The sequence below is a fragment of the Sarcophilus harrisii genome, chromosome 2 (assembly GCF_902635505.1).
Source record: "Sarcophilus harrisii chromosome 2, mSarHar1.11, whole genome shotgun sequence".
NCBI classification, from domain to species: Eukaryota; Metazoa; Chordata; class Mammalia; order Dasyuromorphia; family Dasyuridae; genus Sarcophilus; species Sarcophilus harrisii.
The window spans coordinates 216,169,386-216,184,249 of NC_045427.1; the positions used below are offsets into that span (position 1 = coordinate 216,169,386).

The 14,864-nt window shown below is 33.3% G+C and overlaps 1 protein-coding gene across 10 annotated transcripts in view; it reads left to right on the top strand.

The window, feature by feature from the left end:
• The window catches only part of DTNB (dystrobrevin beta), a 333,753-nt gene that overhangs the window by 219,053 nt on the left and 99,836 nt on the right, over positions 1–14,864 (top strand). For 6 of the 10 annotated variants that reach the window (XM_031951429.1, XM_031951428.1, XM_031951431.1 and 3 more), the window contains exons 11-12: positions 2,386–2,475; positions 5,543–5,630. In XM_031951429.1, the coding sequence (XP_031807289.1) occupies positions 2,386–2,475; positions 5,543–5,630 (178 nt within the window). The remainder of the gene's footprint in view (positions 1–2,385; positions 2,476–5,542; positions 5,631–14,864) is intronic. The other 4 variants (XM_031951432.1, XM_031951436.1, XM_031951433.1 and 1 more) reach the window with 1 other exon arrangement.

A 14,864-nucleotide genomic window follows, 5' to 3' on the forward strand; every position in this document is an offset into this window, starting at 1 on the left:
GGCTTAGCAGCAGGCTCAGTCCTTATACCTGTTTGAAACAGACTTGTTCTGAAGTTCTTCCAAGGTATTTTCTTCTGGAAATGTGTTGTACTCCACACATTTGTGTATTCTTTGACTTCAAAACCAGTTTAGAGGCTTAATCTGCTTTTGGTTTGAGAGAAGGTCAGAGGAGGTCACAGAAAGTCATGTCTGCTCTCTGCCATCTTGGCTCCGCCCACCTCATGTATTTTTCACTCCAGTTATAATGGCCTCCTTGTTCCTTTAAAAAAAATGCTCCATTTTTTAATTCCAAGCATTTTCTTTGACTTTCCTTATCTAAAATGTACTCCCTCCTCATCTTCAACCTATTGGCTTCTCTGACTGCCTTTAAATACCAATTAAATTCCCATTTTCTACAGGAATCCTTTCTCAACCCTTCTTAATTCTAATACTTGCCCGTCTTTTAATTATTTCCTTTTTTTCCTATATGTAGCTTATTAGCATATATTTGCTTGCTTGTTGTCTCCACTCTTCTAAATTTTCTCACCATCCCATTCCAATGTTGATGCCAACAATGTTTGCTCAAATTTTCCTTCACAAGCCTACTTTTCTAGATTTGTTATACTTCACATACTCTAAAGTTCAGCCAAACTTGCTGCCTTGTTGTTCTTACCTAAGACATCTTATCTTCCTCTCTGTGCCTTTGGAGAAAGTATCCCCCTTCCCTGGAATGTATTCCTTTCTTATTTTCATCTTTAGGATCTCATTTCCTTCAAAGCTCAGCCTAAGTAACATCTCTTACATGAGGCTTTTCCTATCCTCATTCCCTCCCCAACTGCTAAGGCCTTGGTCCAAACAAAATTATCTGGTATTCTGTTCTTAATTACATGTAAATATGGTCTCCCCCAATAGAATTTAACTTTCTTTGACCAGAGACTATCTCCTTTTTGTCTGTGTATTCCACAAATACATAGAACACTGTTGGTGATACTGTAGATGTTTGATGTTGATTCATTGAATATCATACAATGGAGGGTAGTTCTCCATGATTTTCTTATCTTATATTAGAATTAATTTTTCCCCTTTCCACTACACCTTGTGTGCTTTTGAATGTATCCATGGTTGCACGTGGGAACAATCTAGAGGAAAGTAAGGAGTGCTTCTTCATCTCCCTGAGAGAGACTAGATGGCTCAAAGAAAATAACAATAAAATTAAATTGAAGCTAATCAACAGGCTGAAGATAACAGTGAAATTTATTAGTTACTATGTAGGTCTAAGAAATTTAGAAAAGAACAGATTTCTTATATAGAAAGTGGAAGATGTTCTGCTCAGACCTGGAAACACGAGAATAAAAGTATGTTGAGGAGATGTGCAAAAAACAAAATCCTTAACCAAGAATAGACTTTAAAGAGAATTTAATAGAAATGTTCAAACAGAAAATGCAGTGAGATCCATCTCAAAACCTTGACTTTACATCCTATATGTTTGTGAAAATAGATTGCACACATAACCTTATAGCAATAAAAGTGCTTATAGTAAAATAGTTACTGAAGAATTGAAGAGATGAAAAGAGAAACTTAGTATTCCTTTGTGTGTGCACATGCACACACACACCCACACACACACACACACACAGACACATACACCCATAGACATTGGAACCTCTTCTGTCATTATCTCAGAATCATTAGATCTTTCCTTTTTTTGTACCTTTCTTCTTCTCACTTCTGGTTCCCCTTCTTCTGAATAAATAGATGGTGTTTGAATTAAATGACAGAAGGGAAAAACTGGGTAGGGTGTACTATGTTTCTGAAGCTGTAGCCACAAAAGATAGTTCTAAATTCTTTGGGATAGGACTCAAAGGAGGAAGCTAGCAGCCAGCTAACTATGTAATTACATAAGAGTTCACAATTCCTAACATTTTCTTCAAGATGCTACATAAATAATAAAGTGAATTTCCCAACATGACCAATAATAATCATGGGTCCCCATCTTTTTATAATTAGATGGTTCACTGATTGAAAAGGAATTATTTCTGCTTATGTTTTACACAAAGCCAGTCTCCATACCTTTTGAGTCCTCAGCTTTCTTTTCCTGCCAGATTTTCCCTAGGAAGCATATTCTTTACAAGGCCCAAAATTCTAAAAATGCCTGGTAAGATTTGCTGTTCTCATGGTTTATTTCAGCCTGCCAAACAAATCCACAGGATATGCTTCAAATATCTGTGAATTGTGCCATCCTAATAATGTCACCATTGTACAATGTGCTTTTAAAAATTGTTTTTCCTCATTATGGTTTATGATTTTTCCCATCTTTTTCTTTTATTTGCTCATGATAATTCATGTTTTTCCCCCTTCTTTGTGTGTTTGTGTTATACTTGCTGTCTTTGCCTCCATTATTCCCAGGTTACAGTATAGCCATGAAATACCCAGTCACTTGGCTGATGAGCATGCACTGATAGCTTCATATGTGTCACGTCTACAGCATTGTGCACGGTCAGTGTTTGAATGGCAGTTGGGTTTATGAAGGGGAGGGAGTTCTTGTTTTTCATTGGATTGCCAACTGAAAAGCAAGTCACTGTGGTCTTTACTAAGAAACTTTATCAGTACTATGTCATAGATCCTTGAGAAAAAGCATACCATGCAGTCCCCAGTCTGCCCTTCCCCAGATTTCTTTGTTTTCTTTTCTTCAATTTTGTCTAAAAGGATGACACACAACTTAAGACATACAAAAAATTCAACATAATTAATCCTCCTAGTGTTTCTTTTTTTTTCCTATAGAAGAATATATAGAAGTAATCTCTTCCATTTTTAAAAAATTTCCTTTTTTACTATAGAAGCAATCAATTCCATTGGTTTTGTGTCCTACCTATCTCTAAAGTTTCATAAATCTGAGGGGATCTTTCCCATATCTTTAGGAGGAAAATATGACTTGGTCATTGATGATTGTGGCACAAAGAAGTATCAGTGATCAAGAGCCCAGGATTTGGAGTTTGCAAACTGATGGGAATTTCAGTCCTGCCATTTATTATCTGTGTGATGCTGGGCATTTTCTTTCACCTCTCACTCTTCAGTTTTTGTTTTTGTTTTTTTACAAAAGTATCTATATTACCTACCTCACAGGGTTGTTGTGAGGAAGTGTTTTTTTAAATAATAAATTGTTTTATATATATATACATATATATGTCAACTATTATTATTTTACCTTATATAGGAAGTATCTACTGTGAGCTCTGACAAAAACTTTATGCTTACTAAGAATAAGATTTCACTGTTCTCCTTGAAGAAAAGAAAATTCTTGCTATCCTTGCTATCCAGGATAATTAACAGAATTATAGAATTGTGACCTGAGGCTGCTGACTAAACTCAGGAGGATTTGTGGAAGTTTTTGCCAGGGTTTTTAACTTTGGTGACCAGAAAATAGAAGGTATATGAACAAGGATCTGCTGGCCAGAAATCTTAGGGAATTCAGGTTGCAAATAGGAACTGCTTCTGTTCTTAAGAAGTTGTGTCCAAGAAACAAGACCAAGAATTCAACATGATGATTTCTAGAAGGCATTCAAGGTACTATGTGGTATTATAAAAAAGAAGAAATTCTATGCAATAGAATAGAATATTTCCTTCCAAAACAGAATAACAATTACAAGGTTATTGCAAGATACTAAATTGTCAAAGAAAAAAGGCAATTTTACTTATTTACTTAAGGCAAGAAATTGAATTACTGCAGATTTTTAACAGATTTTAAAAATCAATGTTTAATTAATCAGAAAATTAAATTAATGCCAAAAAAATAAAAAGATAGTGTGCTTAATCACTTGAACAATATTGCTGAAGCTACTTTGATTCTAAACGACATCCAAAGACAAATGAGTTCAACATCAATCAAATTCCTATTACTAGAACAGGAATAACCTAGAAACAGTGAAGAGGAATTAAGAAAGGCCTACAACCTGACTTTTTTTTAATACACTCAGGATCTTCCTCTTGCTGTTTTCTCAACTTCTGCTTCTCAGTATACTGAACAGGTTAAGAAATTATTTTGAAACATTATTTTTCCCTTTTCCAAATCTTTAAAATTTGCTTTGGCCCAGAATATTTCTTGTTGACCTTTAGTCTTCTCTTCAACAGTTACTTCTGCCATCACTTTATATTAGCTCCTGCAATTATCATAAGCTACCATCAGGTGGTATTTTGATTCTGACAACGCACAAAACAAAACTACGCAGTGATCTTCTCTCCTTCCTGTCAAAGAGGAAAAGTAGGGAAAGTGTCCTTGCATTTTTTCTTTGATATTATTTATCTTGCAGTAAACTTGTTCATTATTCTGAACTTTGGTTATTCTACTGTACTATATATGACTATTACCATAGGTATAGGATTTGAGGGTCCTGATCTGATTTGGATTCACCCCATATGTATCCTTATAGTCCCTTTTTTTAAGAGTCCCTTATAGAGCCTTATTTTTTTTGTGATTTGTATCTTTTGCCTGCAAGTAGATTCTTGCAAAAACATTTCCATTCAAGGAGCTTTATTTTAACCCTTTCTAATGAACTAGTAAGAAAGGAGATCTAGTTATCATTACTCTTCATTTCTAAAGTTGATTTAAAAAGAACCTTATCCAAAAGCCATTTTCAAACACTAAGTTGTATGGCAAGCACTTTGCTATGATTATATAAAGACAATTAGCTAGACATAGATCTTAATAGTCGAAGACACACAATACTTATATGGATGAAACAACAGGGATCTTAACTTGATTGTGAAGTAACTTTGCTTAACACTTTACTAGAAAGTCATTTGAAGTACATTTTTGTGGAGAGATTGAAGAGTAACAAAAATAACACATTTTTAAAGATATTTTTAGGAAGACTCCAGTAACGAAAATCACATTAAAATATTAATGACTCATTAGAGTTGATAGAGAGGGTGCTTTTGGGGTAGAGAAAGAAGATTCAGAGAGGAAGAAGAAAGGTAAAAAAGAAAACAAGAGATATTTACTTCATTTTTTGCTGAAGAAGCAGCCTCTATAATGCCAGAGGTAAATGTTAGTTTTAAAACTAATCAAAAGTTGATACTGAAAGAATTCATTAGCTTAGGCAGATTACTACTTAATCTTTTAATTTTTTCATGTTTTAGTTTCTTCTTGGTTTATGTGTTTTTGGAACTCACTTATTTTAGGAGATTGATGTCCTCATTCTTTCTCGACATCTTGGTAAAATATTTCAATTTTTACAAATAGTAGGTCTTTTCTTTGTAAAATGACATAATTTTGCAACTTCATTACTGATTTCAGCAGTAAAATGTGTAAGTGAAAAGGAACCAAAGCACTTTTTAAATGGGACCTAAATACTTAGCCTAACAATTATCCCTATAAGTCCTTTTTTTTTCCCCTCAGAAGATGAACAATACCTATTACCTAAACTTTGTTTTTAAAATTACAACCCTACTTTTAGAAAAATTTCTCTTCCCCTTTCTATAGAAAAATGCCCTAATTTTCCAAGAGGGAAAAAAAAAGGCGAGGCATAATTAATGGATATCTATTGTCTTTTTATCTCTTTGGCAGTGTCCTGGACAGCCCAAGCCGACTAGATGAAGAACACAGACTTATTGCCCGTTATGCTGCCCGGCTAGCTGCAGAGGCAGGAAATGTTGTAAGTAAATAAAGGATAACTGTTGAAAGCATGTACAAGTTTTCATTTGCCTTCATACTCCTTCTATCTATCTCCCTTTGCTAAAATTTTCCTTTCTAGGGAATGAGGGTCTTGATAAAACTCCCAACTGGAAATGAGTTCCAAATGGAAATATGTAGACTATCCCAGGTTCACTACTTCCACTTTCCCTAAACAAAAATGAGTTTCTCTTAGAAGTACCAAGGTATGTGTATCCTTGATAGCTTCAAATACTTTTTAATAGTTTACCCTATGAGGAAAAAGGTCTAGTAGGCAGTGGTCAAAGTGGAGGATACACATAATAATAATAATAATAATTTCAACATTCAACATTAACCTGAAAATAATTATTTTGTTGTAGCATATCCACTTAGGACTTCAGTATCCATTCTTTAAAATACTCACACATTTGATTTTGAAGTCTTAAGAGGAAGTGTCTTAGTAAAAAAGAAACAACAAAACACAATATCAAGAAATCCAAGAAAGGAAACAGGAGAAAGTTAGTGGTTGATAATGAGTTAAATCTAAAGACTTCATTTAGTCACACTTTTTCTGGTTTCATTATAGAAAGTTCTGAGAACTCAGAAAGCATTTGGCTTTGATAAGAAAGAATACCCTCCTTTCTGCCAACAAGATATAGATGTATTAACTGTATGATTCATGGGCATGAACCTTCCAGTGCTTGATTATGCTATTGAAAGATACAATGAAAAGAATGCTGGATTTAACCTTTATCTTTGCTTTTCACAACTTGTTTGGTTAGCTTTTTAGGGGTCTGGTTTGCCAAGCAACCTATTGACTATACATGAAGCACTAATACTAATTGTAGTTATGCTAACAATTTTTAGATTGGAATTAGATTAGATACAATATTAGATAGGCATTGGGCAAATAATTTTACTTCTCTGGGTCTTAGTTTCCTTATATATAATATGAGTGGATTAGAATATATTCTTTCCATTCTTCCCAGATCCTATGAAATCTTATGATAATGTTGAGTTTTTAGTAGTATCTTTAGTTTTTCTAAGATCATTGTCACCTTTAGAGGACTTTCTCACTTTGTGATTAATTCACAAATTCTAGCCTCTTTTTCAAAAGCAGACATTTAAAGTGTATAACCTATTTTAATCTGAAATATTTCATGTTCCTTAGCCTTGTCCTGCTCTCTCCTGTGTTCATTCATGTATGTAGGCTATCCCAGGTTCACTACTTCCACTTCCATCTCTGCTTTTTTGAAATTCTCTCCTGCTAGTTCTGATTCTCAATTAAAAATAATATCTTTCTCCTTAAAATCTCTCATACTACTGTTTGACTTCTCCTATGAACTTAATAATTTTCTGACTTTTCTTATATCTTTATGTTTATATTTATATTTTATATTATATATATTGCATATCTATTATATTTATATACAATATAATATATATTGCATATATTGTATTTATATTTATTTATTTTTATATATTTATTTTTGCATTGAGTCTATCCTTTTCCATTAAATTATAAAGCCTTTGAGGTTAAAGATGATACTGTTTTTTCATCTTCCTATCACAAGACCTTTTCTCTTAGTAGGCAGTTAATATGTTTGTTGGCATTAATCAAAGTAATTGAAGTTGAATTTGAAGTTTGAATTGAAGTAATTGAAGAAGAAAATTCCTTTAATTGACTAAATCTGAAAATTTCTACAATTAATAGTAGTACTTTACATTGTCTCTCATGTTTCTTATTTTAAAACAAAATCTAAACCTTTTACAAAAAGTTTAACAAAACCTTTAACAAAAATTAAACCTTTAAATGTTTAAGCTTTGAGTAGGCTCCCATGGATTCAATTTCTTCTTTTTCATATTTTTTTAACCATTTCAGAATGGCTTTCTTTTTATCTATTTTAATCAGTTTCTTATATATTTTGGCTATGAAACCTTTATCTGAGGAATTTTTCTGCAAAGTTTAAAAGCTTTTCCCCAATTAACTGTTTCCCTTCTAATCTAAAGTGCATTGATTTTACTTGTGCAAACACACTTTTTAAATTTTATCTAACAAAAAAGGTAATTTTACCTTCTGTGATTGTCTCTATCCTGTATTTGATTGTGAACTCTCTCTATCTTTAGTTTCATGTGACATGGTTCTGGCCATGTGACATGGCCAGAAATATGTGTGTGTATAAATATGTATGTGTATACACATATGTTTATATATATTAATATGTGACAGAAATATGCACACATATCTCAGTTCCTCTAATTTCTCCAAGCTACTATAATTTCAATAAAGAGATTATTCAAGAAATCTATTGCTTTCTCAGAAGAATTGGCACTGTTTCAGAATTATATGACAAGGGCATAGGCTGCATTGGACCCTTATTGAATACCTGTGTGATATTTGGGACATTAGTGTGAATGGCCCACTGAAGCAGCATAGTAGATGGTGCATGCTAGAATAAGGAAAACCTAAGTTCAATTCTGTCCTCACACTTATTAGTATCAGTCAAGTCTCAGTTTCCTTTCTAGGTTACCGTCAGGATCAAATGAAATATTTGTAAAGTGCTTAGCACAACCAATCCCTGTCACATAATAAGTACTTATTAACTGCATGGTGATCCTTTCTTAAATCTACACAAGGAATAGCTGCCATATTAATTAGCCAATGAAGACATGGTATATTCAAATTGTCCACGAGGTGGCATTGTATACAAACCATCAATCAAATGGTTTCAAACTTTTGAGTCCCTTTTGGTACACATGTGCTTACAAACTTCATGTAACTAATTGTAGCTCCAGGAAACTAGATAGTTAAAAACCGTACTGACTGGGTTCTACATTTAGATTATAGGATAATTAAATACAGAATGTATTCAGCTTTAACAGCTTAAAATGTCACTAAGATTTTTGAGGGATACCTGGTTTGTTTGTTTTTTTTAATTGAATAAACCTAAGGCTCCTTTTAAATTCCTTTTTTTTTTTTAATTAAAGCTTTTTATTTTCAAAACATATGCAAGGATAATTTTTCAACACTGACCCTTGTAAAACCTTGTGTTCCAAATTTCCTCCCTTCCTCCTACTCCTCCCCTAGATGATAAGTAATCCAATATATGTTAAACGTGTTAAAAATATATGTTAAGTCTAATATATATATATATATATATATATACATATTTATATGATTATCTTGCTGCACAAGAAAAATCAAGTCAAACAGAAAAAAAAATGAAAAAGAACATAATAGGTAAGCAAATAACAAAAAGAATGAAAATGCTGTGTTGTGAATCACACTCAGTTCCTACAGTCCTCTCTCTGGGTGCAGATGGCTCTCTTCATCACAAGACCATTGGAATGGGCCTGAATCCCTTTGCTGTTTAAAAGAGTCATATCTGTCAGAATTGTTCTTCATATAATCTTGTTGTTGCCATGTACAATGATCTCCTGGTTTTGCTCATTTCACTCAGCATCAGTTCATATAAGTCTCTCCAAAACTTTCAGAAATCATTCTGCTGGTCATTTCTTACAGAATAATACTATTCCATAATGTTCATATGCCATAACTTATTCAACCATTCTCCAACTGATGAGCATTCACTAAGTTCCAGTTTCTTGCCACTACAAAACATTGTAGAACACAGTCTCATTCATAGAACACAGTCATTCGGTTTACTTTGTCCATTTAATTTATTGGGCATGGCAGAAAGTAGAAAAGAAATAGACTTTTTTCTTGATAACTGTGTTATAATTATGATAAACTTCCCCCCAAACCACAGAACTGCTGTAAGTGTGACAAGTACCACCTTCACAAAACTATACAGTATAAGAAGTGCCAAATATGCTCAGAGAAATGGGTGCTGTGACCAGAAGCAGAACCTTTCATGGTTAGACAAAGCCAGTTTCAGATTGAACTGAGGCTTGAATATATTGAGCTCAACTTCTAATTTAAGAGAATGCTGATCATTAAGTGATGTAGACACTTAAGAACTGAGAGGAGACTAGAAGAGAAAAACCAAATGATCCAATTCTAGGCCTTATTCTTTAAAAAAAAAAATTTATAATAAAAGCAATTAATATGTTGAATCTATAGCATTCATATTCCTTAATCTATCAAAACAGCAAAGTCATATTACATAAAGCTTTCCCCATATGGAAAAAAAACTAGTTGATGCTAAAAGATATGACTGAGTATGTAACTTTGATCAAATCCCAAGTTAGATATGAATATAGTTCACACAGATAAGTTCTAATGAATCTTTGATCAGAATCCATTGTTATTCAGAAAGCCAGCTGGAATTTTCTTGGGTTTTGACTGGTAGTACTGTTGTTAAAATTAGTTATTACCTGCCTGAGTACCCAGGGAAACAAAGTGGAAAATAGAAATACAAATAAAGATAAGGAGAGATTATAGTTTAGCCTTGGTATATAGTATCTGTCAAATTGGCATTGAACAAATCAGCAGTGTGAATTCATCAACCTCAGGGGGTGCTCTCTAATAAAGTATTATTTTAATGAAATATTTCCCATAGCTACTTGGGTCAAGTAATCCACTGAAAAGGATTACTTAATAGTGACTGACATTCCTGGCAAAAGATGATTAAAAAGATGGATTGTTAAATGAAGGAACTGCTGATGTTGTTAGTTCTGTGGTAAGAGATGATTAGAATGAGAGCTGATTGTTTTTTTAAAAAGTGATTTGTAATTGGGACAATTTATATGGAAGTCACTGACCTTACAATATTATTATATAGCAATCATTCCTCTTGTCACACCCATAAATAAATTATAAGTTCAGTGAAGATAGGATAGTGCTCTGTCTTAAACGTTATAGCTTATTCCTTTGTCTGGTATGTTGCTCTTTACATACAACTCATTAAATAAAAAAATCAACCAAGTGGGGGGTGGAGCCAAGATGGCAGAGATGACACACATTTCTCTCTGACCTTCTTTACAACCCTCACAATAATTACAAAATTCAGCCTCTGAATTAGTTCTGGATGGGCAGAACTCCCAAATATTGGGAGTGCAACAAATTATCAGCAGAAGATAATTTCAAGATTGCTCCCCACCCCAAATCTGTTTCAATTGGAAACAGGAGGGAGGCAACCAGGGCAGCCAGGACAACCAGTACAAATGCCAGCACAGATAGCTCAGAGTTCAGGGGCAGAGAATTTATGGAAGAAAACAGACCAGAAAAGAGCTGTTTCAGTCAGAAGTGGGAGAGAGACAGCTAAACCCGGGCAGCTGACCATAATCGCCAGTGCAGACAGCTCAGAGTCCCTGAAGTAGTGCTGTTTCAAGGTGGCTGAGGAGACTACAACTACAAATGCCAGCACAGACAGCACAGAGCTCAAGGCATTGCAAACTCCACGTGGCAGACCCAGCACCAGGAGTGAATCAGCACTGAACCAGCGCAGTAGCGATTGCTTGGAAAACCTTTCCCGCCATAAAGGCAGACCTTAATTTAACTTTAAAAAAATGAGTAAAAAAATAAAGAGGACTCTAACAATTGACAGCTTTTTTGACTAAAGAGAAGAACAGATTTCAAACCCTGAGGAGACTAAAGGCAGATTGTCTCCACATGAAGCTCCAAAAGGTGATATAACCTGGTCCCCTTCACACAGATATCATAGAAACAGAAGGTAAAGTGACCATTGAAAGAATTCACCAAATGCCTCCTGAAAAAGCCCCAAAAATTAAAACCCCAAGGAATATCATGTCTAAATTTGAGAAATATCGAACCAAGGAAAAAATATTACAAGCAACCAGAAAGAAATAATTCAAATATCAAGGAGCCACAATAAGGATTACTCAGGACTTAGCAGCTTCCACCTTAAAGGATAGAAGGGGCTGGAATCTGATCTTCTGAAAGGTGAAGGATCTTGGAATGTAGCCAAGAATAAATTACCCTGTTAAACTGAGCATTTTCTTTCAGGGAAGAAGATAGACGTTCAATGAAACTGGTGAATTCCATGTATTTTGATGAAAAGACCAGAGCTAAACAAAAAAATTGTCCCCCAAATATAGAACTCAAAAGAAGCACAAAAAGGTAAAAAGGAAAAAAAAAACTCTTGAAAACTGTATTTCTGTCATGAGTATACATTGAGAATACACATATAATCTGATTTTACTATTATAAAAAAAGAAACTAGAGATGGAAAGGGGATTGTAACAGGAAAAAAAGGGGGGGGAATTGAGGTAAAATGAGGGAAATTACATCTCAGGAAGAGGTAAAGAAAACCTATTATAATTGAGGGAAAAAAGAGAGGGTGATGAATATTGTGTGAATCTTACTCTCATTAGATTTGGCCCAAAGAAAGAATATTAGATATATTTGGTTTCACCAAGAAACATCTCTCATCTTATAGAAAAGTAGGAGGGGAAAAGGGGAAAAGGGAAGAGATAGGCTAAATAGAAGGGAAAAGAGAAATAGTAGGGGAAAGGTATAAGAAGGGGGGTGTCTTTAAAGGGGAAGGACTGCTTGAGGCAAATAGTGCTCATAAGTAATACTGGGGAGGAGGGAAAGGGAAAAAGGAAAGAGAAAAGTATAATTTGGAGTTAAGAAGATGGCAGGAAATACAGAATTAGTAGTTTTAACTGTAAATGTGAATGGAGTGAACGCTCCCATAAAACATAAGGGGATAGCAGATTGGATTAAAAGCCAGAATCCTACAATATGTTGTTTACAAGAAACACATTTAAAGTAGAATGATACATACAGAGTAAAGGTAAAAGGCTGGAGTAGAATCTATTATGCTTCATGTGAAGTAAAATAAGCAGTAGTAGCCATCCTCATCTCAGATCATGCAAAAGCAAAAAATTGATCTGATTAAAAGAGATAAGGAAGAAAATTATATGTTGCTAAAGGGTACCACAGATAATGAAGCAATATGAATATTAAACATATATGCACCAAGTGGTATAGCATCTAACTTCCTAAAGGAGAAGTTAAGAGAGTTACGAGAAGAAATAGACAGCAAAACTATAATAGAGGGAGATCTCAACCTTGCTCTCTCAGAACTAGATAAATCAAACCATAAAATAAATAAGAAAGAAGTTGAAGATGTAAATAGAATACTAGAAAAATTAGATATGCTAGATCTTTGGAGAAAATTGAATAGAGACAAAAGTAATACACTTTCTTCTTGGCAGTTCATGGAACTTATACAAAAATTGACCATATATTAGGACATAAAGACCCCAAAATCAAATGCAGAAAGGCAGAAATAGTACATGCATTTTTTTCAGATCACAGTACGATAAAAACTACATTCAATAAAGGGCCAGGAAAAAAATAGACCAAAAAAGAAATTGGAAACTAAATAATCCCATCCTAAAGAATGAATGGGTGAAATAGCAAATCATAGACATAAGCAATAATTTCATCCAAGAGAATGACAATAATGAGACAACATACCAAAAATTTGTGAGATGCTGCCAAAACAGTAATAAGGGGAAATTTTATATCTCTAGAAGAGGCATACTTGCATAAAACAGAGAAAGAGAAGATCAATAAATTGGGCTTGCAAATAAAAAAGCTAGAAAAAAGAACAAATAAAAATCCCCCAATCCCCATATACCAAACTTAAAATTCTAAAAATAAGAGATCAATAAAATTTAAACTAAAAAAAAATTATTGAATTAATAAATAAAACTAAGAGTTGGTTTTATGAAAAAACAACAAAATAGATAATAAACCTTTAGATAATTTAATATGAAAAAGAAAAGAGGAAAATCAAATTGTTAGTCTCAAAAATGAAAAAAGAGAACTATCCACCAATGAAGAGGAAACTAGAGCAATTATCAGGAGTTACTTTGCCTAACTTTATGCCAATAAATTTGACAACCTAAAGGAGGAATACCTACAAAAATATAGATTGCCCAAATTAACAGAAGAGGAAATAAATTACTTAAATAGTCCCGTTTTAGAAAAAGAAATAGAACAAGCTATTAATCAACTCCCTAAGAAAAAATCCCCAGGACCAGATAGATTTATATATGAATTTTACCAAATATTTAAAGAACAATTAACTCCAATACTATATAAATTATTTGAAAAAATAGGGAATGAAGGACTCCTACCAAACTCCTTTTACGATACAAACATGGTACTGATATCTAAACCAGGTAGGATGAAAACAGAGAAAGAAAATTATAGACCAATCTCCCTAATGAATATTGATGCAAAAATCTTTAAAAAATATTAGCAAAGAGATAACAAATAGTCATCCCCAGGATAATTCACCATGACCAAGTAGGATTTATACCAGGAATGCAGGACTGGTTCAATATTAGAAAAACTATTAACATAATTGACCATATCAATAACCAAATTAACAAAAACCATATGATTCTCAATAGATGCAGAAAAAGCATGTGATAAAATCCAAGACCTATTCCTATTAAAAAAAACACTAGAGAGTGTAGGAATAAGTGGACTTTTCCTTAAAATAGTCAGTAGCATCTATTTAAAACCATCAACAAGCATCATATGAAATGGGGATAAACTAGAACCATTCCCAATAAGATCAGTGGGGTAACAAGATTGCCCTCTATCACCATTGCTGTTCAATATTGTATTAGAAATACTAGCCTTGGCAATAAGAGAAGAAAAAGAGATGAAAGGAATTAAAGTAGGTAATGAGGAAACCAAATTATCACTCTTTGCAGATGATATGATGGTATATTTAGAGAACCTCACAGAATCAACTAAAAAGCTATTAGAAATAATTCACAACTTTAGCAAGTTGCAGGATACAAAATAAATCCACATAAATCATCAGCATTCTTATATATCACTAACAAAATCCACAGCAAGAGATACAAAGAGAAATTCCATTTAAAATAACTGTTGATAATATAAAATATTTGGGAATTTATCTGCCAAAGGAAAGTCAGAAACTATATAAGCGAAAGTACAAAACATTTTCCACACAAATAAAATCAGATCTAAGCAATTGGAAAAATATCAAGTGCTCCTGGATAGGTTGAGCAAATTCAATAAAGATGACAATACTCCTTAAACTAATCTATTTATTAATGCTATACCAATCAAACTCTCAAGAAACTATTTTACTGAACTAGAAAAAATAACAACAAAATTAATCTGGAAGAACAAAAGGTCAAGAATTTCAAAGGAATTAATGAAGAGAAAAGCAAACGAAGGTGGCCTAGCTGTACCAGATCTAAAACTATACTATAAAACAGCAGTCATCAAAATCATTTGGTACTGGCTAAGAAA